Consider the following 25,442-nt stretch of genomic DNA (forward strand, 5'->3'; position numbering starts at 1 on the left):
TAAATCAAAAATAAGTTTTAATATTTAATCAGAACTGTCTCACCGTCAGATTGTTTGCTACGGGGACACAGAAGGTGAAGATGGCACGATTGAATGGGTTTATTCCCATTAATTCTCATATATTCCTGTTAATTCCCATGAAAAGATTCCAGCCTAGAAAATTCCTGGAATTTTGCAACACTATTCACAGATAATGCTATTTTCACTAAGATATTCAGATGCTTGAAAACCAGTCCTAACTGAAAGAAAACAAGTTGACAAAAAGATTGGATTCTATGTTTGGTGATATTGGAAACACCAGAAGTGATATATGGTTTTGAACACAGCACAAGAGTTAAACTACAAGAGCAGAAATTGACAATAGAAATGGCTTAATTTACTTCACATTAAAAATAACATGAATACATGACAATCTCAAATGTGTTTTGTTACTCTGATTTATCATTATGAACTATTTACTGTCTTCATTTTAGATATTATGGAAGTGAAAGAGGAGAGTCAAGCTGAAGTGGATGAGAAACATCAGATTGTAAAAATAAACCATAATGTTTCACCGAAAGAAACTCTGAAGACAGAAGACATAAAGTGTGAAAATAGTTTCAGTGAAGATGAACGCCCTGCAGATCACAAGAGGACTCACAGTGAGGAGAAACCCTTCACATGTCAACAGTGTGGAAAGAGTTTCAGAAGAAAAGTTTACCTTAAAACACACATGAGGATTCACACTGGAGAGAAACCTTACACATGTCAACAGTGTGGAAAGAGTTTCAGCTTTCAATCGAACCTTATCCGACACATGAAAGCTCACAGAGGGGAAAAGCCTTTCAGATGTCAACAGTGTGGAAAGAGTTTCAGAACAAAATGGCACCTTAACGAACATGTGAGGATTCACACTGGAGAGAAACCACATCTGTGCCATCACTGTGGAAAGAGTTTTTCAACTGCAAGTGAACTTAAGAAACATTCAAGAATTCACACTGAAGAGAAACCTTACAAGTGTCAACAGTGTGGAAAGAGTTTCACATTTCAAACAGGCCTTACCCAGCACATAAAAAATCACAGTGGGGAAAAACCAAACACATGCCATCACTGTGACAAGAGTTTTTCATCTACAAGTGACCTTAAGATACACATGATGATTCACACTGGAGAGAAACCTTACACTTGTCATCTATGTGGAAAGAGTTATAGAAGAAAACGTAACCTTAATGTACACATGAGGATTCACACCGGAGAGAAACCACATGTGTGCCATCACTGTGAAAAGAGTTTTACAAGTAAAGACACTCTTAAGACACACATGACACTTCACACTGGAGAAAAACTGTTCACATGTCATCTGTGTGTAAAGGGTTTTAGAAAGAAACGTGACCTTAATAGACATGTGAGAATTCACACTGGAGAGAAACCATTCACTTGTCATCAATGTGGAAAGGGTTTTACGATGAAATGTGACCTTAATGCACACATGATAATTCACACTGAAGAGAAACCATACGTGTGTCAACAGTGTGGAAAGAGTTTCAGAACAAAACCTAACCTTAACCTACACATGAGGATTCACACCGGACAGAAACCACACGTGTGCCATCACTGCGAAAAGAGTTTTACAAGTAAAGGTAATCTTAAGACACACATGACACTTCACACTGCAGAAAAACTGTTCACATGTCATCTGTGTGGAAAGAGTTTTACAACGAAATGTCTATTAAGGTCACATGTGAGAATTCACACTGGAGAGAAACCATTCACATGTCAACACTGTGGAAAGGGTTTTACGAGGAAATATGACCTTAATGCACACGTGATGATTCACAATGAAGAGAAACCATACTTGTGTCATCAGTGTGGAAAGGGTTTCAAGACAAAACCAAGACTTAATGTACATTTGAGAACTCACACTGATGAGAAACCATTTACATGCCATGAGTGTAAAAAGAGTTTCAAAACAAAAGCTACCCTTAAGTCACACATGAGTATCCACACTCGATAGAAATCATTCATGTGTCAACAGTGTGGATATGGCAACAATGTTTATAAATCAGCTGAGGTCTTATTAATAAAACTGTCTGGAGGATCCTTACTAAAAGTCTACATGTGCACAAAAGCCCAAGATGTCTGTACTTGTGTTCTTGTGAAACGTCATCAGTCGCGGCCCAAGTACTGCTCCAATTCCAAGTTCACATCAAGTCAAGTTCACATAACATCTCAGGATGTTGATCCGCTCATTGTATCGAGGATGCATCAGAAGGTGACTTGTGTGGACTTATGAAAGACAAGTTTCTTAGAATGCATTTCACGTCAACGACAATGGAGCTTAAAACCGGCACAAAATTTGAAATATTACTCTTTTTGTGTCATTAAATGTAGCTTTTTAGTTGAAAATATTGATGAATAAATTAGTGTTGTAGACAAGACCACCTAAACCGAGACCAAGTCAAGACCAAGACAGGCCGAGACCAAGTCAAGACCCCAGTGCAAGTCACTGCATTAAAACACTTATGAAGAAATGTGGAATATGCTTCTAATTAGGAACTTCTTGTCTGTGTGTGCGTGTGCGCGTGCGTGCGCGTCCGCGTGCGTGCGTGCGTGCCATTAGAGAAGTTGATAAAATAATCAAAGGCATTGCAGATATGTGGGAATTTATCTTTGTCTATAAGCAAATAAAAGTGAACAAACACTAAAGAGCTGAAATCAACTTAACCATTTATACTGAACTGTCCTTCCATGGCTTGCCATCCACATAACACAATGCAGGTGTTTTTAGTAATAAAATTTGTGAGAAACTTAAACAATGCTTAAACAATGCCAACATCATATGCCAAACCTGAATAAACTGCATAAAATTAATGGTAAAAAATAAATTTGTGATGTGCCATCAGTTGTGGTCTTGACCGTTCTTGAAATAAAATTCAGAGTCCTCTTTGGCTGAGACCGAGACGAGAAAAATGCGATCGATTCCAAGACGAGACCAAGACCTTTAAGAACGAGACCGGTCTCGAGAACTACAACACTATAATAAACTTTAATTCTGTTGTTAGTTAGTAAAGATAGCGCATATATAAAAATTTTCTCTGATGATTTGGATATGTGAGTTTCGGGTGATCAGCGGGCCGTCAGCAGAGGTGTAAAAAGTACTCAAAAATGTTACTCAAGTGAAAGTACAAGTACTGAGTGTAAATTTTACTCAATTAAAAGTAAAAGTATCTGGCCAGAATTATACTTGACTAAAAGTATAAAAGTACCACATTAAAATTGTACTTGAGTATTAAAAAATTAAAAATAACAGGAAGAATGAAAACTAGAGATTCTTGTTTAAGCTTTTAATCTCTAAAAACATGAAGTGAATGAAACACATCCAAGGTTTTATCCTTTACAACTGTTTGTTTTTAATTGTATTTCATTTTCAAACTATAAGACTACTACCTAATTTCCAACATGATTTCACAAAGTTCCGTGGTATAGTCACATAATTTTTTGCTCATTTATCTGTGTCATTGTCACGGATCTCTGCATTTTTCTGTGTCTCTACCACAGACTTTCTTTCTTTTTTTTCTTTTCCATGTCAGTTTCACGTATTGGTTTTACTACATTGTTTTTCCTATTTTAAACCATTTTCGCATGGGTTTGGGGCAGTGTTGGGTAAGTTACTCAAAAAAAGTAATAAATTACTAGTTACTAATTACATCTTCAATCATGTAATTAGATTACTTTACAAATACTCTCTCCAAAAAGTATTATTACTATTACTTTTTTACTTATTACTAATTACTTTCTAAATCCTATTTAGTACATGATACAAGGATAGGCTTGAAATAGCTCGAAGAAATAATATATAAAATACATCAATTATTCTGGTCCCACTTTAGGGTCCAATTCTCTCTATTAACTATTAACTACTTTTGCCTCAATATATTCCAACTACTGCTTATTAATACTAAAGAAGTTGTTAATTTTAAGTGTTGGTAGAAATGGGGAGGGTTAAGGACGCATAATAAGGTTTTGCATAATCGGGCATTAATATGTGCTATTAAGTGTTAATAAACAGCCAGCATCTCATTAATATTAATGCTAATAATCAACCAGTTAATAGTGAGAATTGTAAACTTAAACCGTGTTAAATCCACTATTGTATATTTATAATTGTTAAGAGTCCATACACAGTATCTGTCATGACTGCTGGGTGATCGATGGCTGTGTGATCTGTGTGAGTGTGTTGTTTACCTGTGGTGCCGGTTCCTCGTGTGTTCACTAACTCCGCCCCCTTGTTTCGGTAATTGTTCACCGGTGGTGTCTCGTTTACCTTTTCCTTTATATTGCACGTAGTCCTGTCCTTCGTTGCGCGCTCATTGTTTTATCACAGTCCTGCTGCCCTGCCCTGCCCTGCCTTGTCCTGTCTTGTCCTGTCTTGTCAGTCGCTCTCTGTCTCTTCCTCTTGTTACCCCAGGTTTGGGTTTCGGCGTTCGGGGACTCGTCTTCGCCCGGACCGCTCGCTTGAGGATTACTGGATCTCATTGACTTTGTTTGTCTCTCGGTACAGCTGGTTCGCTTTGTTTCTAGGCGGTATACCAGCTGTCTCTGTTTCTCTCCGGTTTGCATCATCACCCGTGAGTGGAGTACACCTTTTACCATTGTGGATTACATTGACTCTAACGACTGTTGTTTCTCGGGACCGCTGGTTCGCTTCGTTTTTAGGCGGTGACCAGTGGTTTTCGGGTGGCTCTTCTACATCAGGATTTCACAGTGGATTACCCGTCTGAGAACTTGGATTTACCATCTTCCATCTCCGCCTGTCATCCACCTTCAGGGCGGCGTGTATCATCCCTCTGTTGCGTGTGGTGACTGTGCTGGTGTTCTCGACGGAGTGCGTGGGTGGTTCTCTCTCTCCCTTCGGATCTGTACTGGATTATTGTGTGTGGACCTACCAGTGACTTTGCTCTCCAGATCTCTTTCTACTTTTCTAAATAAATATTGTTAACTTGCACTTGACTCCGAAGTCTTTTCCTGACAGTATCTAGTTACATCAGAAGTAACTGTAATTAGATTACAAGAATAGTAAGAGTAATCCCCTACTTTACTTTTTCAAGGGAAAAGTAATTAAATTACAGTAACTAATTACTTAGTAACTAGTTACACCCAACACTGGTTTGGGGTTAGTTTTGGGGTTTGGGTTAGGATGTCACTTTAACTATTGGTTTATACTATTTTTTCCAGACTTTTAAACTTTTAAATTGTCGCCTGACGTTAGGGTTAGGAGTTGGGGTTGGATGTCATTTTATGTTACAGAAAGTCGTTCTAACCCCAAACCCACGCGAAAATGTTAAGAAATGTAACCAATACGTGAAACTGACATGGAAAGAAATGCGGAGATCCGTGACAATGAGAATGAATTACAGTATGCAACATGCTACTCAAAATTGTAAAACCTCGAATTTAACTAAAATTTCAAGCTCTATCAAGCCTCTCAAAGGCAGCCGATGCAGGAAGAGGTGTAGACCCTGTTCACACTGTCAGTCCAAATCCGATTTTGGTGCATATCCGATAGGAATCCAGTCACATTTAGAACCTGTGAACGGCTAAAAAACACATGAAATCTGTTTTTGTCCTAATCCGTTTCAGGCTACATCCAGAGGTGGTTTGAAATCCTTTCCAAATTGCATTTCCAGAAATCCATCCCCTGATCGCATTTGTGTAGCTTTTCGGTTACGTCATGTTCTCACGTCACATAAAACACGTCAGACGTCAAGACAGATAATCCGGAAACGGATACAGGACGCACAGATCGGATCTGAACAGTTGTGATACACAATGTGGACAGTGAGTCTATCAAATTAGATATGCACCAAAATCAGATTTGGACTGACAGTGTGAACAAGGTTTTAGTCTTGATAGAGAGGCTGCAAACAGCAGGGAACGTGTCACACTTCAAGTGTTGTCGGTTTCAAAGAAGCGAAAAAATCTTCATCATTAGATGAACTGTTGGCCAATTCCTTAGTGTGGTCCAAAGGCTCCAGATTAAATAACATTTAAATTAAACTGGTCATCAATTGGCCACGCAATTCAATTGGTCTGATAGAGCAAGGGAAAATAGATCTCCAAAATAGAAGTACTTTTTTTCTTAAAAAAATGTAATGAAGTAAAAGTATTGATTTTTAATTGTACTCAAGTACTGTAAAGTAAAAATCCCCAAAAACAATACTTAAAGGAACAGTATGTAAGAAATGTATATCAATTAATTATAACATGGCCCTGATATGTCACTAGACATTAAGAAATCATTTTCATTTCAAATACTTATATCACTGACAACAGTGGTCTGGCCAGGTTATTGTCATTTAAAAAGTGGAGTTGCAGCCCTCAAATGATGTTTATGGTGTCATGTTGTGTATTGGCCAGCAGTTATGTGATTGCAGTACCAGTTTTAGCGACAAGTTTTGTGATTGCAATACCAGTTTTGGCCACATTCCTACATACTGTTCCTTTTAGTACAGTAATCAAGTAAAATTACTCAAGTACTTTACACCTCTGGCCGTCAGCACTGCGTTCACCACTAAGGGCAGTATCCTCTTGTCAAGTACTTCTGAAATTTGCCGCTGTCTCAGTGCAGCTCCTCTGCCCTTCAATGTCTGATCGTTAAACATGAAATATTCCCTTTGGATATACACTTACACTATATTGTCCAAAGTTTTGGGACACCCCTTCAAATCATTGAATTCAGGTGTTCCAGTCAGATCTAGTGAAAGGAACTCTTAAAGCTTCATCATACCAAGACATTTTGGCCAATTTCATGCTCCAACTTTGTGGGAACAGTTTAGGGATGGCTCCTTCCTGTTCCAACATGACTGTGCACCAGTGCACAAAGCAAAGAGTGGGACGTGTCCGGCGGAAGTGGCACGAATGGCCACCCTATGTGTAGTATATTGATCCCAATCATCAGAGACCAAACAGTCAAATGTAATTTTAACATCCGGAATATCTACCTATCTAAAACTACAAGACTTTTAGCCTCTTTATGACGTATAATGCATGTGTTTGTGTATAATCTGCATTTTTTTTGTGATCCAGAAGAACAGACTAAATGTTGAATTGAAATAAAAAAGGGAAATTGTGTTGTTTTATTGTCTCTTCAAGTACAAAACACTTAGTGACCCCATGCTGACCAAACTGCTGTTTTTAACATAGCTTATAGTCAACATTGACATGTGAACCCATTTAAATCATTGGTAATCCAGATTTGATAATCTGAAAAAGTGTGTATCTGGATTAGGGTGATCCAGTCAAATTTTGCTTTGAAAACCCAGGACAAAAGTGAGATATAAAATCTATTTAGTTGTATAGACCCCTTCAAGGTTTGTAAACATTGAATGACTATCGGGTGCGCGCGCAGCATGGGGTGAAACGGTTCATACAATCGAGGCTTTAAAATTTAATCTAACAGGGCTGAAAAATGATGACTTACCTCAAATGAAGTGAGCACTACAATCACAAGCCTCTTTGATATTTGTATTGTTCCCGTCTGCACGTTAATAGCTTGCAGCTGCAGATGTTGTATTTTTTTGTTTTTGAGATTCTGCATGAATCGCGAAAACTTAACGGAAGACCTGGCGCGATTTTCAGAGCCCACGACGTAAGTAGGCATTTTTACGATACCGAATAACACGCAACTCAATCTGCTGTATTGACTTTTCTGACCCCGACATGCGCAGTGGGAACCGCCTGTGACGTGAACCGTGAAGGGGTCTATTGGTGGGAAATTATTCGAATATTAGTGTATGTGTGTATTTGGTTAATGTGGTTTTATTTATTTATTTTTTGTATAATCGAGAAGGAATCCATGAGTAAGGGAGATAGAGAGTAGACTTATTATCAGATCCACGCTCCGGAGCAGAGGGGGCGGTAATGCGCCTATAAACTGGATGCCAACCGCCGATAAAAGAGAAGAAGAAGAGGCGAGACGAGAGAAATTAATGAGAAGAAAAGACGTGATTTTCGCGTTTCATTGAGGATTTAAAACGAGAATCTTGCCTGCAATCAGAAGTACTGCCCGCATTTTTACCCCGAGGAGGTGACTCGTTATTACTTCGGACTGTTTCAGGTAAGTTTGGAGAATAGGGGCTACACAAATGTTTGTGATTTAAATAGGATGAGGCTTGTTGTAAAATGCAGGTGTAAAGTACTAAGTGCTGTTGCTTTTAAAAGGACATTTTCAAGCATCTACTTTGTGTTTTTCTTTTACTTTCCTATATTATAACATTATACTTTTAAATCCACTACATTTCATACACTTTGATATAGTACAGGTACTAGAGTAGTAAGTAAAAGTACTCCATTACTTTAAATCTCTGGTAAAATTTTAAAACAATTTTGATAAGTTAAAGTTTAAATCACACGAAACAAATCATGATTCAATAGATCCTGCTAGAATACCTTTTCTGAACTTTTTGGATGACTTGGTGGTTCTTCTCGTGTTCACACAGAGTTTGACATCCAAAATTTGTCACATTTCATTTAATTTCATGACTAAAAACAACTTCAAATTGATGACACTTAATGACAAGTTTTATGAAACATCAATACATTGTCTTTTTTATGTCTAATTAAGATTTTTCACATGTTCAGATTCCCTTGAGATACAGTTAAAGATAGCAGATTAATATTTGAAGAGTTTGGTTCCAAAATGCAATAAATCCATTTTGACTAATTTTGGTACCAAGAAAGTGAGAAGATGAAAACCACTATTTTCTGTTACAAACTTTCACATAGCATTTTTAGGTTATAAAAACATACAGAATTCAAATCCATAACTTGATTTTCAAAGATTTATTATAAAAACATTATTTTTCCACAAAACGCAATAAATCCATGAGAGTTTTTTTTCCAAAATGCTATAAATCTATTGAATCAATATATAAATGTGCATTCATCTTTGCCATGTTATATTCATTTAGTTGAACAGTGGTATACGCTGATTAAAAAATAAACATTAATGGCCAAAACACTAACTTTGTCATATAGTCATTGCTGCGGATATACTTGTGATGTTGTTTAACATTTTTCACAGCGATCAGCTGTAAAATGTTTTGGTCCTGCTCGATTTTCGTTGACTTTGAGTAAAGTTTTTCATAAGATCCTCTGGGGTCAATGTGTTAGCATGAGAGAAGCTTCATGCTGTCGGGAGAACAAGCAACCGTCTCCCGAGTGCCCCTCACGTAAATTATTAAATGTTAAAGGCTTACATTTCTTTCCCGTCACAGAAAACCACCACAGGTTTATCAATGCCATCAAAGTATTTTTTTTTTTTTTTTTTTTTTTTTGAAGGGCTGGGTTTCGATTCCAATTCTCAAGATCTTGAATCGATTATCATTATTCGATTCAATTTGATCCGATCCGATCTTTGAGATTTAGATTAGTGTTTTTGAAAAAAGCCCGAAATGGTGCCAGATAGGGGTGGGCGGAATGACCAAAAATTCTACGTAATGAGTCATTTTATTTCACGGTAACGGTATATTTCATGGTATACATGTTTTTCAGTTTATATTGTTTGTAGATTATAAAAATGTGCAGTTATTTGCCACTCACTATAGCTTTTAACTGCTCACCACAGTTTTAAAATATGGACAATTTAAAGTTAATAATGTTAAAGTAAAAATGCCCAGATGATAACAACAAGTCTTGATAGACAGAATCTTGAGTTATTAATTTTATAGACTATTGAAGCTATAGTATGCATTGTAAGCAGAGAGAGAGATTCGCTGCCAGACCCAAGGTGGATTCACTGGCGCTTTTTATAAAAATAACACAAATAAGTCGTTCATTTGTTATGAGTGGATTATTTTACGTAGATCGCAGCTTTGAGCGTTTCTGGAGTTTTCAAAACAACCACTTGCTTAACGTTACTGACTGCCATGTTCGTTGTTTTGATGTCCTTCCACCTCGCGCGCATGTGTGAATTCAATGACGCAGCAAGTTTAAGTTATTAATTATTAAATCGATCCTCTGAGTTACGGATCGATCTTTAGAAATTAGCATGAAAATCGATTCAGAATCGGTGAATCAAATTTTTTCAACAAAGCCCTATTTGTTTGTTGATCACGAAGTACAAAGTAGATGAGGATAACTAAGATTCCGTGTACTCAATGAGCCGCCATTGTTTGTTTACTATGCATGGAATGGTGCGCTGTAATTTGTGGAGCGGATTTATTGCATTCTGCAGAAAAGGAGGAGTGGGGTTTATTGCGTTTTGGGATAAAAGGGAGAAAAGATGATGATAACACGGTGGATATTGTATTTTGTGTAAAATTAAGAATTTACTTTTAAATTCTGACCTGATATAATACTTATTTTGGCAGTAACTCATTTTTTTTAAATGCCGTTTGTCGTGTTTTGGAACCAAACTCTTCATTTACACCTTTTGCAAATTGCACTTAAATTTTTGAATGTCAAAACATTGAACAAAATAGCTGGTTTTCATAGTGCCTGCTGCGAAAAACCGCAGTAAAACTGACTATATCAGCTTAAATTGAATTAAGATGTTTTGTATTTTTTTACTCGTGTTTTTTAACCCTTTTCCAGCCTCATCTCAACCGAGATAAATGTCTGCTCTCAATTAAGTTATTCAATTCAATTTTATTTATATAGCGCTTTTCACAATTGTTAATTGTTCAAAGCAGCTTTACATTAATAGATGTAGGAAAAGCATCGAAAAGCGAGCATAGTAATAATGTAACGTATACAGTAGAGTAGTAAGTTAAGCCAAAGGTGGCGGACTCTCCAGGGGATGAAAAAACCCCCTAGGAGAAAAACCCTCCTGGCTAGTCCAGAGGGAAAACTCCTAGGAGGGGAAAAACCCTTGAGAGAGATACATATATATATTTAGTGTATGTGAACAGGTAAGCAAATTAAACTGGTTCCGCGGGTGGTCACTGGTCAGGCATCGGCTGGGCATCTCGTTGAAGGATCTCGTGTAATGACCTTCACAGCTGCAGGAACTGGGTCTGTTTGTCTCATTGTCCTCAGCAGGCACGTGCACAGATAGGGCTCAACCTGTGCAGAACACATGCCCTTTTTGTCCTTACACTCCGAAGTGCCCTTTTTTGGAGGAGTTTAATTATTTTTTTAAATATATAAATTAATGCTATTGTTAAACATTTACGTCTGTCTGTGTGTTTTACAAATATATTTATCAAATAAAATTATTAAAAAACTAAATATTTTTGGATCCGCTCAAACTGTCTGTCAAACCTCTTAACTCCGCCCCCTGAGTGCAGCGAGCTGAAGTTCCACAGCAGTCAGAGGCAGCTGAACGTCTTGCAACGGTAAATAAGTATCTTGTTGTTTGAGTACAATGCTGTGTCATTACGAAAGAAACACTAGTATGTATATAACGGCGCATGTTTTATAAATTTGAGCAGAGCCGAATTATCCATAGACGGGATTAGTCGAGTGGGCAATCAGGGGGCACTAAGGGCTCCAAACTGCAGCAAGGGCTGGCGCAAAATGCGACCAAATTGAGTTTTTGACAAAGCGCGAGCAGTTTTTAAACAAGTGTTCACCCATGTGAAGGGCACCCGTGACAACAATACGGAATGCACGGTCGGGTTTTTACCGTTTTTTTTGCATGACGCGTATTAATCGTTTAACTAAAGTCATCACATCTCACGCGAGAAGACGCGCCCGCGCGGGTAAATGTTTAGCCTACATTAACACCAAAAACATATCAGATTAGAAAGGTCTTAGACATCAGATGCCCAGTTGGGAAAACTGGATAGAGACGAAAAACGTGTAAAGGATACAAGTATGTACATTATATTGCCCTGTCACTCATTACAGTATGCAATCTGGATATAATTTATTGTATATGCATGTATCTTATGCCTTGAATTAGTCAAGGGAGTTGTATGATTATTTGGTTCATAACTTTTTATTCTGAAATCAACTGCATAGAGTTAAGTCTATTTAGTATTTAGTATACTTTTTTAGTAATGCAGTTATTTGCACCTTCAAAAGACCAAGGTTCCTGGTCCTCAGCACCAGGTAGGCAGATACATTTTTTTTCAATTCAATTCAATTTTATTTATATAGCGCTTTTCACAAAAGTCAATTGTTTCAAAGCAGCTTTACATAAATAGAAGCAGTGAAAAGCACAGAAAACGACAGATAGCACAACAAAATACATGAAAGCATGAGCAGTTAAATTTGCTGCGGCTATGACTCAATATTATAATTGCACGTATTACTAAAGCAACGTATAGAAGAGGAAGCTAGGTAAAGCCCAAAAAGGCTGCCTCCCCGGGGTGAAAAACCCCCTAGGAGAAAAAAAAACCCCGGGCTTTTATCCGAGGAAAAATAAGTCCTAGGAGGGAAAAACCCTTGGGAGAACGGAAATGGAGATTTAGCGGAGATTAAGCGGTTCTGCCGGTGATCGTTGGTCAGGTATCAGCTGGGCATAACGTTGAAGGACAGCCAGTAGATCAGAGGTGTGCCGACTTTCACATCTACCGGGACTGGGTCTGTTTGTCTCGTCCTCGGGTCGAGGACGAGACAGGGAGAGAAAAACAAAATCGTATTAGCGTAGCGGCCGTTCATATGTATTGAAGTGTCACACAGTGATGTGGTTTAACTCAGCTTAGTTCCAGACAGACTAAATATTGCGGCATAATTATGTTATCCACAGTTGAGGATTTAGCAAATTGGGGGCCCAATGCGAGGGTATATATGGTAAATAAGGGTCACCTTCCGATCTTTAAGAGAAAATGAAACCTGACGACCCGTTTGAATAAGGCCTAAAGCCCCACTGTCGTCGTTAATGCAGGTTCAGTGGCAAACGGGTCTATATTGTATACCATTTACAGGACCAGGAGAAAACGCCAAAAACATCGCAACCCGACCATACGTGTTAACCCGTTTGACTAAGGCCGGAAGCCCCACTGTCGTCGTTAATGCAGGTTCAGTGGCAAACGGGTCTGTATGGCATACTATTCATAAGACTTACGATAGCGCCAAAATCGCAACCCGACCATACGTGCCAACCCGTTTGACTAAGGCTGAGAGGCCCCACTGTCGTCGTTAATGCAGGTTCAGTGGCAAACGGGTCTGTATGGCATACTATTCACAAGACACACGAAAGCGCGAAAAACGCAACCCGACCATACATACCAACCCGTTTGACTAAGGCTGGAGGCCCCACTGTCGTCGTTAATGCAGGTTCAGTGGCAAACGGGTCTGTATGGCATACTATTCACAAGACACACGAAAGCGCGAAAAACGCAACCCGACCATACATACCAACCCGTTTGACTAAGGCTGGAGGCCCCACTGTCGTCGTTAATGCAGGTTCAGTGGCAAACGGGTCTGTATGGCATACTATTCACAAGACACACGAAAGCACCAAAATCGCAACCCGACCATACGTGCCAAACCGTTTGACTAAGGCCGGAAGCCCCACTGTCGTCGTTAATGCAGGTTCAGTGGCAAACGGTGGCAAACTATTTAATGCAATTCATTTTAAGTGTTCATGCAGAAAATGTTTTTATTTATTTATTTGGTTGGTCTGTGTTATGACCGTGAGTGCTTTGTTCCGTGAAAATAACTATTGCGAGTTAAGAACCTTTACTAGACAAATTATGCGAATGCTTTGTTGAATAGAAAAGTTTTAAGTCTAGATTTAAAATGATAATAACATGTTGAATATGCTTATGGTATGGCTATAGTATAGTATAATCTCCTATTTTGATCTTTTAATATCCTATTTCCCCCTCTTCTCAATCACATACATAAACATGTTAACCAAATAATACAAATTAGCTTATAAAACCAAACAGAATACCTTTTTTTCGTCAAACATATTTTTATGTAACTTTATGTATGTAAGCAGAGGGAAAAATGTAAATTAATATATTCTACAATTAAATAAGAGCGAGCACTTCACAAACACATGACTACAAATAGGCCTAATACAGACAAACACCCAGGATGTAAATTGTTAAAGTCAACTTACAAGGGCAGATATCCTTTGCACTGTATAATGCCAAGCTATCATAAAATGTCATTTTTCGTTCATTAATAGTGATTTTTTTCAATCATTAATAGTGAATAAATAAAAAGCTATTAAGATGATTATTAAGTGATATTTATTTGGAGGGGGTGCCCTTTTTCAGTTTCAGCACATGCCCCTCAAAAGGTCTGTGCACGGCCCTGGTCCTCAGGGTCCAGGACGAGACAGGGAGAGAGAAACAGAATCCTTTTAGCTTAGGGGCCGTTCACATGTAATGCAAGTGTCATACATTATAGTGGTAATGTAGACCACAACACCAACTAAACGTAGATAAATAAACAAGGATGTTTACATTTGTTCTAAGCTAAGTCAACAACGTATTTGAACGTTATCTTTAACATCTCTAACGTAACGTTAGCATAACATTAAAAAACATTAACGTTAGCTTCTAGCTGTGTTGTACATCATGTCAGCTTAATTAACATAAATAACTGAGATAACAAATGTTATTTGTAATCGCAGTGTTGTGCTGAATGATACATGTAAATACTGTAGCACCAAACTAACGGCATGGCTTAGCCATAGGTCAATTAAAAATGGTGTACCCCACCTCTTTTAATACAATTATACTTACTGCGATTATGAGCTTAATCGCATTATTTTAATCAAAGCAGGGCTCAACGCAAAGATTTTTTTATACTGGCCCAGTCGGGCCAGTGGTTCAAGTTTTCACTTGCCCTGCCAAAATGTTCACTGGCCCCAATAAAAAAAAGGCAGTGTCACATATTTAAAACATATACAACAGACATGTTCCAACGAAAAAAGGCACCCAACTTTTCTGCTTTACCTGTAAACTGACAGCAAACTTTGCAAAATATTGCATTGTTTCTTTTGTCGTGTTTTACCTAAGTAAATGTATGCTTCCAAGATGTTAAATAATATATGTTGATGAAAATATATTTTGGTGACAATACTTTTTACTGGCCCGAACGTCTCTCACGCTTGCCCCGGGCCACCGGGCAGTCCTTTATGTTGAGCCCTGCAAAGTATTGCGTTTACATGAGGTAAAGTATAATTTCAATATACGCGACAGATCAAGCAATATGATTGGCATGTGAGAGGGCTCTCCCAGCTAACAACTTCTGGTTTCCATAACGTTCTGGAAACGTTCATATTTTGTTGAAAGCGGGCATTCATTGCCAGTGTTGGGCAAGTTACTTCCAAAGTGTAATAAATTATATATTACAAATTACTGTCATTTGAAAGTAATTAGTTACATTACAATATTAATGTCTCTGAACTGTAATGAGTTACACTACTTTTGCGTTACTTTTGAGTTACTTTCATCAAAATAACAGAAGTATGACTTGGCATTATAAAATGTTAAAATGTAGTTTATTGCTGCTTATATATCTAGAAGTTATGTGTTGGCCATCAAGCTTTGAATAGGCACAGGGAAGACTTATGGCAAAATACAGTAACAATCACTTTCAGAATCATAAACCTAGACAAATGATCTGGTAAAAGTCTGGTAAATTATGGTACACACACCAAACACAATAGAGCTAGAGACAACTATAATGCTACTGTCGTGGAAAAATAATACTAATACCAGGATCTGTCCATCAGAGATGATTTATTTACTTGTACAAGGACTCAACGCATACCGACAGTGACACGATATGCAAAGAAGTGAAGAATCTCAAATCCTTCCTTCATTATATACTGACATTTGTTTGTACCACCCCCCCATGCTATTCGATCAAAACAACTACTTATTAGGTGTAGTTTAGACACTTCTGGGTGTTTACAAATTATTTAACCTGTCTGCTCAGTCTAAGATGATCGAACAGAAGTTTGCTGAGCATATTCACACCTATATTAAAAATAGTTGCACTAGCTTGAGCTGGCCCACAGACATCCTGTTTCCTGTTTTAGCAAATAAAAATATCATGCCAGACATAACAGAGAAATCATAAGGTCACTACTTTAAGCATAAAGAATACAAATACAAAAACAATAAATGCATAAAGAATACATTTCTATTACAATCCATAACATATATTTCATTGAAGATGTAAAGATATAAATTTCCATTACACTACCTATAGACTAATAACAAGGCAAGACACGCAACCTCTTTTCTTTTCTTTAATTCACTTTTAATTCAGAATCACAGCACAAACCTGGCATGCACTGGGTTGACACAACTTATCAAAAAGTGCTTTTGGAGGATTAGGCCTCAAGGAATACAGCTCATTTCAGTACAATATAAGGATTACATGTAGACTAACATATAAAACACAGACAAACAGAGGAACACTGCTTTTTGCCAAAGAACGAATATAGGCTCCCATACAAAGGCTGGTAAAAACTTTAAACAGTGATGTTTAAATCTACCATTTAGATAACCACGTTTGAGTCTACACTAATGTTACGTTGTAGTTTAGGTTGCTGTTTGTAATAAAACTGTAGATAGCATAGGAATAGCCTAGCAATCTATCATGTTTATGGACTAGTGTTGTTTTTGGCAGCCTGTTTTCATTTTAGTTTTAGTCTAGTCTATGTGTCAAGCTGTCATTTTATTTTTTATTAGTTTTAGTCACGTCATACTCTTTTTAGTCTAGTCAAGTTTTAGTCGACTAAAATTCTTGCCATTTTAGTCTTATTTTAGTCAGACTTATCCATTACTATTTTAGTCTAGTTTTAGTCGACGAAAACTGATGACATTTTAGTCTAGTTTTAGTCAGTGAAATTGTATTTAGTCTCTTTTTAGTCATGCAATTCTATTTAACCCATATAGTATAATGACCTAATAGTATTATAGACAAAACAATATTTTCTTTTAGCCAAACCCATTTCAAACAAAAGTTATATTATTGTTACCTTATAGACCCAAGAATACATCCATTCCAGACATGGAAGATGCTCTGATTTGAATAGATATTTATTTTACTATCCTCTGAGTGAGTGACTTGACTGTTCGTAAGAGTCTACATAAAAGTCTACATAATCAAAACAAAAGTAGTCTAAGCAAACACACACACACACACACACACACACACACACACACACACAAGGTCAAATGGGTCACACACAACTATAGTATGTGTGAGAATAGAAATATGCTATTGTTAACATTTATAATTGTATTTTGACAGCAGCACAAACTACAATCATACATATGTAATTATATATTATTATAGTTCATATTTCTGCATCTGTACGTTACCACCAGTGTACCTAATGGACTTTGGCTTAATCTAATGTGACAAAGCTGATCTTAAATGTCAGTATAAATCCAAGCAATTTTGGAGAATTACTAAATGTTTTTCTTGTAAGTAAATTAAAAGTCAGCTTTAAGAAAACAGCAGATGTCTATTAAGAAAAGCAAAGTTGGTATGTATGGTAGGGCTGGGATAAACGATTATTTTTTTAACGATTAATCTAGCGATTATTTTTTCGATGCATCGATTAATCTAACGATTCATTTTGTCAGTCCGATTCGACTTCGATTCGATTCGATTCTCGATTATCTCCCCATTAATTAACTAATAGCAAGTTATACATGTTGATTTACATATCTGAATGTAAACATTTCAATATATCTTTATTGCTCTTAAAATTTCAAAATAAAAAAGACTATACAAGTGCAAAATAGTGCATTCTTAGACAGAGGTAGCATTCAATAAAGCATTTGTACTGTACATACTGTGCAGTTAAAGGGACACCATGAAACTTTTTGGCCACTAGGGGGTGCTAGACACGTATTTTTCACTTCTAGCGCCCCTAGAGCCCACAAGCACCGCAGCACTGTCGCAAAGGAAAGGAACTGGCCAACCTTAAAACTAAACTAAAAACTAAACATTTAAAATGCTAAACGATCAGCATTTTGAGACAACAGGGAGAAACGCAGTCATGTTACAACTTTCTGATGAGGAACTCGTCGTGGCAGAAGCCATTTCTCAATCTGAAGGTTGCAGCCTCCGGATGTCGTATTTCTAAGCTGTATACGTCATCAAGACTGTCTTATTTCACAATATTAACAATTACAAAGTTGACTATTATACATAGTTAATCGTAAATTGTTGCAGTATGCTTATGACTTGCGAATGTAATGCTCAGTTTACCTTAATAACCCAGGCTTGATGACGTGTGCAGCCTGCATATTTGACCTCCGGAGGCTGCAGCCTTCCAATTCAGAAACGACCAGACGTATTTCCTTGCCTTTTTCCAAACAAATATTGTTGCATCCCCTCTCTCTCCCTCGCCACCAGGATTTTCCGCAATGGCGCTCGTTATTCCTCTTTTTTGTGTGAAAATCGCTCCAAATCCAAGTAAACCCATGCGTTTAGGTCTGCCGCTTTGTAATACGTCACGCGAGTGACAGCGGAACGCAGCAAATGAGGAAGAGAGAAGAGAGAAACGCTCGGATCTGATTGGTGAATGAGTAGGGTTTGGTTTTACACTGTGAGCAAGTTTGACTGCTGTAGCATCTTGGATTGTAATGTAAATACCATAGACACAGTAAAAGAAAGGTAAATACGTGAACACAGCATCTGAATACAGGGAACTATATGCAATATAATCGCCGTAATTTATAAAGAACATCGCATTTATGTATGAATCAAGATCGTGAGTTTATATAAAAAATTGCCTTAAAGGGGAATCGAACCCGGGTCGCCCGTGTCATAGGTCCGTGACACTAAAGACTGTGCCACAGAGTCACATAATAGAAACTGCTCTCTACACTCCTTAAGTAGCCTCCAGCAAAATTCACGTTAAAAACAAATTGTGTGGAGGAAGTGACGTATGCCGTAAAGCAGTCGAATTTTGTAGTTTTTTTTGTGCTCTGGTTACTACCAGAAACCCTAAGTTTTAAAATACGAGTAAAAGTGATACAGACCCTGTCAGGCTATGGTAGACATGTCATTCAACCTATTTAAAGTCGATGTACTATCACAAGGGTCTTGAAAATTTATTATGAAGGTTGAAAAATTACATGGTGTCACTTTAAGTAACCGTATAAAAATCTCAAGTTCAAATTACTTTATTTTACATGCATTTATGAGCAAAACCTCTTCAATGTGCCTTTTGATGGTCTGTGTAATTTTTATAACTAGATTTGTTTAATCCACATTGTTTTCGTGCTGTTCTAGTCCATTTAATGACAGATATAAACACAATTATAGACTTAAGAAGCACATATATGTTATTAAATCTCTTTCTCTTAAGTTTGTTAAGATAGATTAGGACTCATTTACTGCTGGACAGAGAGTGAATGAAGGCGCAGTCTTCTGGCAACAGTGACATATTTCATTGCTTTCTGTTAAATTGCTCAAATGACTGTTTAAAACACACTTGGCATCACATTCATGATTTTATGGTAAAATGACACTTTTTCGCGTAAATCCACGAGCATTTAAACCATAAACAAAGCACTTTCACTTTAATTGAGCGTGAGCAGCGCAGCAGAACCACGCAGAAACGATTGCAGCACTGTTGCTACAGAGCCGCCCAAGTATTTGCAGCTGGCTCCGACCTCCGTTTATATCCGTTTCGAGCCGCGAGCTCGCGCTGCTCATGCGGCGGGGTGCATGCTTGTTAACATGGGCGCTGAAAAAACCACGCGCCGCGCGGCCGCAGGCACTGCTCACCCTTGCTGTGTGAAACAGGTGTCATGAGCAATTCAGTCCCCCCGAGCAGTCGTGAGCAATTACTGAAGCCAATTGCGTTGCTACTACTGCGCATTTTTGGGTCTGACGAATCGACGCGCATATTTTGCGTCGACGTATTTTTTGCGTCGACGTCGTCGATTACGTCGACGCATTGTCCCAGCCCTAATGTATGGTTGTGTTCTCAACAGTACAGGTGTTTGATTGATTTAATACTCAAGTATTCAGCGAAGTATGTTTTGTTTATTTAAATAATAAATAAGTGTAGTTATTAAGCATATACAAAACAACGAATGTCTTTAGCATAGATATATTTACAATGTTTCAAAACGCAACGCAGCACAATGTCATTTAAACAACTGTTACATGATATAAATTTGTACATTGTTATACTGGTGGTGTCAGCAATCAAAGCTATAGATTTTTACAGGCTTGTTGAACTGACCTGAAAGTGATGCACGGGATTTATTTCGGACTTTTCTTTTACATTTGGAGCCAGAATGCTGCATCTTCCCGGTCGGAATCGCCGCGCGGCTACAGCTTTTCTCATGTAGTGGAAGCGTTTTGTGCAGCATTTAGTGGAAATGTGTTTATCTTCAACAGCGACTGCCATGAAGAGTCGTGTCCGTAAAAGGGAGAGGATCTTTCACATTGACTTAACATTGAAATCACTCGGGCTTGACGCCTCTACCGTGGCTGGTCTGAACGCAACATTAAGCTAGGGCCCACCAAAAGATGTATTAAATCTTATCAGACCAGAGACCACAAACATGATGAGAAAAAATACACTATATTGCCAAAAGTTTTGGGATACCTGCCTTTATATGCACATGAACCTGAATGACATTCTTAATCCATATGGTTTAATATTGAGTTGGTCCACCCTTTGCAGCTTTAACAGCTTTAACTCTTCTTGGAAGACTTTCTACAAGGTTTAGTAGTGTGTTTATGGGAATTTTTGACTATTCTTCTAAAAGCACATTTATATGGTCAGACACTGTTTTTGGACGAGAAGGCCTCGATCGTAGTCTCTATTCCAATTCATTCCAAAGATGTTCTACTGGGTTGAAGTCAGGTCAAATGGGTCACACACAACTATAGTATGTGTGAGAATAGAAATATGCTATTGTTAACATTTATAATTGTATTTTGACAGCAGCACAAACTACAATCATACATATGTAATTATATATTATTATAGTTTATATTTCTGCATCTGTACGTTACCACCAGTGTACCTAATGGACTTTGGCTTAATCTGTTACATGATATAAATTTGTACATTGTTATACTGGTGGTGTCAGCAATCAAAGCTATAGATTTTAACAGGCTTGTTGAACTGACCTGAAAGTGATGCACTGGATTTATTTTGGACTTTTCTTTTACATTTGGAGCCAGAATGCTGCATCTTCCCGGTCGGAATCGCCGCGCGGCTACAGCTTTTCTCATGTAGTGGAAGCGTTTTGTGCAGCATTTAGTGGAAATGTGTTTATCTTCAACAGCGACTGCCATGAAGAGTCGTGTCCGTAAAAGGGAGAGGATCTTAGGTGCCAACTCCGCTTCACCTCTGTAACCGCCCCCGTTTCTCCGCTTTCCGCATGTCTCGCGGTTGCCGCGTACACTGTTTGAAATGCCCATTAACGTGCAAATGGATGCGTATGACATCAAAGCATCGCGAGAGCAGACTGCTCCGCATGCTTTCTACTCACTCTCGCGGTACTTTCATGTTTTGATTGATCTACGCAGCGCCAACAACACACGTGATCACCTGCAGTCAGGTGGTGGGGGCGCGGAGATGCTGAGATGGGTAAAAGACGAAATAACGTTATAACATCTCGTCTCGTCTCGTTTTGGTCAACGAAAATGAAGAGACATTTTAGCTTAGTTTTTATTTTGTAAACCACTTTTAGTCTCGTTTTTATTCGTCAACAATATTGCATTATACATTTTATTATAGTCATCGTCACATGACCAGCATTTTCGTTACGTCTCGTCTCGTTTTCGTCACGTGAAAAAGGTTAGTTGACGACTATTTCGTCATACTTTTCGTTGACGAAAGCAACACTATTATGGACTATAACCATAGCAATGTTAACTTACCTTGTAATTGCTGCTGTTGATATGGATTTTACTCACAAGCTTTCTAAAAGTCTCTTTACTTCTGAGGTTCAAGCAGCACAGGACACCGATAGAAACTTTCTGTTGCTTTTACTTAGTGCTCTCATTTGCAGATGTATGCGTGTGTGGCGCTACCGGACCTGATTGGGACCACTTAAGTCAATGTTTATACAACCGCAGACTTCCCAGATTTGGCTCTTTTTAAGAAACGCGTCTATATTTGATGCGCACTGTGTCCAAATCACAGTTCAAATACAAAATTAAAGTAAAATTGAACATGCTGCATACAGCACCTGGAAACAGAAATACGAACGTTATTTTACCCACAGCTTTTTCCTGTGTGGATGCTGGTCGCGCGCATTGGTCAAAAATAAAAATAACACGGTCTATTTTTTAAATGCATTGTTGTAACGAGCTCGTTACTAAGACCAATTTTTTATCAGTAATGCTTTCTATTACTGCGTTACAGCAAAAACAAATATATTACTGTAATATATTATATTTTGTAATGCGTTACTCCCAACACTGTTCATTTCGCTTCCTTGGTAGCTTTACCAAGTTGCCTTACTGTGCTTTCACATTGCCATCGGCAAGAGCGTCAATTAAAGCTCTGTAATCCGATTGGTTGTCGCTGAACTGTGTCATAGCTCATTACCATTAAGTTGAGCTGATTTCAACTCTTCTCAACGCTCACACCGTACATAACGCGTCATGCTGCCACTCGACGGAGCTCGACGCCCGCTCTCATTGAAAATAAATGACTTCTGGCTACTTTGACGCCCTCACTTATGGCGGTGTGAAGGCACAGTTAGTAAAGGTCATCCATTATAAACGTTTTTTTTTTTTTTTTTTTGTTATCTTGTATAACCTACAGGGAACGTTCTGGAAAGAGGGGGAAACAGAAGCGCTTGCTCAAGGATTGGGGCGATATTCATTTTCAGCATTTTTTTCAGCCCCAAACCGATAATGCCATTTTCGGCTGAAAATTTACGGTGCACCCCTACCTCTATGATTGTTAACTGATAAAGCCTCTCTAAAATCTCCAGCCACACCCATAAAGTGATTGAGACCTTCAGTGAAGCTCCTCCTACAACAATCCACCAATAAATGCTGGAGTCAAACACACAGAGAAATCACTCCATGTGTGACAACTGAAATCTTCATGACATAATGTTGATGCTGGTGAAAGAGGAGCTTGAGAAGATGACAGATCCACAACCATTCAGAATAAAGGATGAAGATACTGAGGAACAGATAGGTTGGTGTCTGTTTTTCAATATTTATTATTGATGGTTGAGGAATAATCATAAAAACATTGAGAAACATGAGGGGAAAATAAACTAAAATCCATGAGATGATAACTTTCTGCATCTATAATAGATTCAGTAGAATTAGATTGAAACATCAGGTAAAGAGTTTTATCCAAAGCAACCTTCAGTGAATTGAATGACTGTGATCTCCATGCAATGCTCTACTACAGTTAAACTACAAGAGTAGATATTAACAATAGAAATGATAAAATCTGCTTCACATGAAAAATAACACATAACAGACCCACGCCATGTTGCTTTTGTCATACAATCTTAAATGTGTTTTGTCACTCTGGTTTATCAATATGAACTATTTACTGTCTTCATTTTAGATATGATGGAAGTGAAAGAGGAGAGTCAAGCTGAAGTGGATGAGAAACATCAGATTGTAAAAATAAACCATAATGTTTCACAGAAAGAAACTCTGAAGACAGAAGACATAAAGTGTGAAAATAGTTTCAGAGAAGATGAACGCCCTGAAGATCACAAGAGGACTCACAGTGAGGAGAAACCTTTCACATGTCAACAGTGTGGAAAGAGTTTTAGAAGGAAAGATCACCTTAAAACACACATGAGGATTCACACTGGAGAGAAACCTTACACATGTCAACACTGTGGAAAGAGTTTCACCTTGAAAGCGAACCTTATCCGGCACATGAATACTCACAGTGAGGAGAAACCTTACACATGTCAACAGTGTGGAAAGAGTTCCATATCTAAAAGTAAACTTGAGGCTCACCTGAGAATTCACACTGGAGAGAAACCTTACACATGTCATCTTTGTGGAAAGAGTTTTACATCTTCAAGTGACCTTACGAGACATGTGAAAATTCACAGTGGAGAGAAACCACATGCGTGCCATGAGTGTGGAAAGACTTTTACATCTACAAGTTACCTTAAGAAACACATGAGGACTCACACTGGAGCGAAACCATACACGTGTCAACAGTGTGGAAAGAGTTTTAAATCTTCAAGTGACATTACGAGACATGTGAAAATTCACAGTGGAGAGAAACCACATGCGTGCCATGAGTGTGGAAAGACTTTTACATCTACAAGTTACCTTAAGAAACACATGAGGACTCACACTGGAGCGAAACCAGTGCTTACATTCTGAAGAAAAGACATTCAACTCTTCTGTGCAGTTATGAGTTTATTATGATTTAGGATATGTAAAGCCTTACCGTGAGTTCACACCAGCCGCATTTGAGGCGTCAAAATCGCGTCTAGTTTGCCGCTTGAACATTATGGGGCGGTTTCCTGGACAGGGATTGGACTCGTTTTAGATTAAAACATTTTTAAGAGCTGTCCAAACAGAAAACAACCTGCATTTGCATATCTTAAAATACATCAGCGCCCTTTGTTTTGTCTAAAAATGCACACAGGTAATTTTTTTATTAAGGCATGTTTGTTAAAGCTAGGGTCCGGCAGTGGCTCAATGGTTCATGTAGGTTGTCTACAAACTGGAAGGTTGGTGGTTTAATCCCTGGCTCCACTGGACCAAATGTCGAGGTGTCCTTGAGCAAGAGCCCTAACCCCAGCTGCTCCCGACGAGCTGGATTGCACCTTGCATGGCTGACACCACTGTCGGTGAATGAATGGGTGAATGTGAGGCAACTTGTAAAGCGCTTTGAAAGCCCTGGGTCTGTTAAAAGCGCTATATAGACCATTTAAAAATAGTTATATTTGCTAATTGATCTAAGGCCTGGTCCTGGATTAAGCTAATCCCTGTCCGGGAAAGCGCCTCTGAGTTGTCTCGCTTCATTCGCGTGTGAAATTCTAGTCATCGAGACTTTCAGAAATTCGCGTCATTGAAGGGGCTTCTGTGACTCTGCTCGCTTTCTGTAATCACATCACTACTAGAGCAAGCTCCTGATTGGTTAACGTGGCACGTTTTTCTGCAAAGTTAAAATTTAAAAAGTTAAAAATTCGCTTGTTTTCCGCGGCAACGCTCAATAAAAAAATGGCAGAATCGCGTCTACCGTGCCGCACTAAATGGCTCATTCGCGCCATGAGACTTCCAGATGCGCGTCAACGCGTCTTCACATTGACTTAACTTGAAATCACTCAGGCTTGACGCCTCTACCGTGGCTGGTCTGAACGCAACATTAAGCTAGGGCCCACCAAAAGATGTATTAAATCTTATCAGACCAGAGACCACAAACATGATGAGAAAAAATACACTATATTGCCAAAAGTTTTGGGATACCTGCCTTTATATGCACATGAACCTGAATGACATCCAATTCTTAATCCATATGGTTTAATATTGAGTTGGTCCACCCTTTGCAGCTTTAACAGCTTCAACTCTTCTTGGAAGAATTTCTACAAGGTTTAGGAGTGCGT

General features: G+C 38.3%; 1 protein-coding gene across 1 annotated transcript; it reads left to right on the top strand.

The window, feature by feature from the left end:
• Positions 1–476: 476 nt before the first annotated feature.
• Positions 477–25,139, top strand: LOC135769150 (uncharacterized). Its single transcript, XM_073814107.1, has 2 exons — positions 477–1,991; positions 23,429–25,139. The coding sequence occupies exons 1-2, from the start codon at positions 479–481 to the stop codon at positions 24,211–24,213; spliced, it is 2,298 nt and encodes a 765-aa protein (XP_073670208.1). The 5' UTR covers positions 477–478; the 3' UTR covers positions 24,214–25,139.
• The last annotated feature ends 303 nt before the right edge of the window (positions 25,140–25,442 follow it).

This window comes from Paramisgurnus dabryanus, chromosome 3 (assembly GCF_030506205.2).
Source record: "Paramisgurnus dabryanus chromosome 3, PD_genome_1.1, whole genome shotgun sequence".
Lineage (NCBI taxonomy): Eukaryota > Metazoa > Chordata > Actinopteri > Cypriniformes > Cobitidae > Paramisgurnus > Paramisgurnus dabryanus.

Bases quoted from the DNA above. Each gene is read 5' to 3' on its own strand.
- LOC135769150 (XM_073814107.1), top strand. From the start codon at position 479: ATGGAAGTGAAAGAGGAGAGTCAAGCTGAAGTGGATGAGAAACATCAG. The intron at 1,992-23,428 runs AGAAATCATTCA...TCTTCATTTTAG, and splicing joins CATGAGTATCCACACTCGAT to ATATGATGGAAGTGAAAGAG.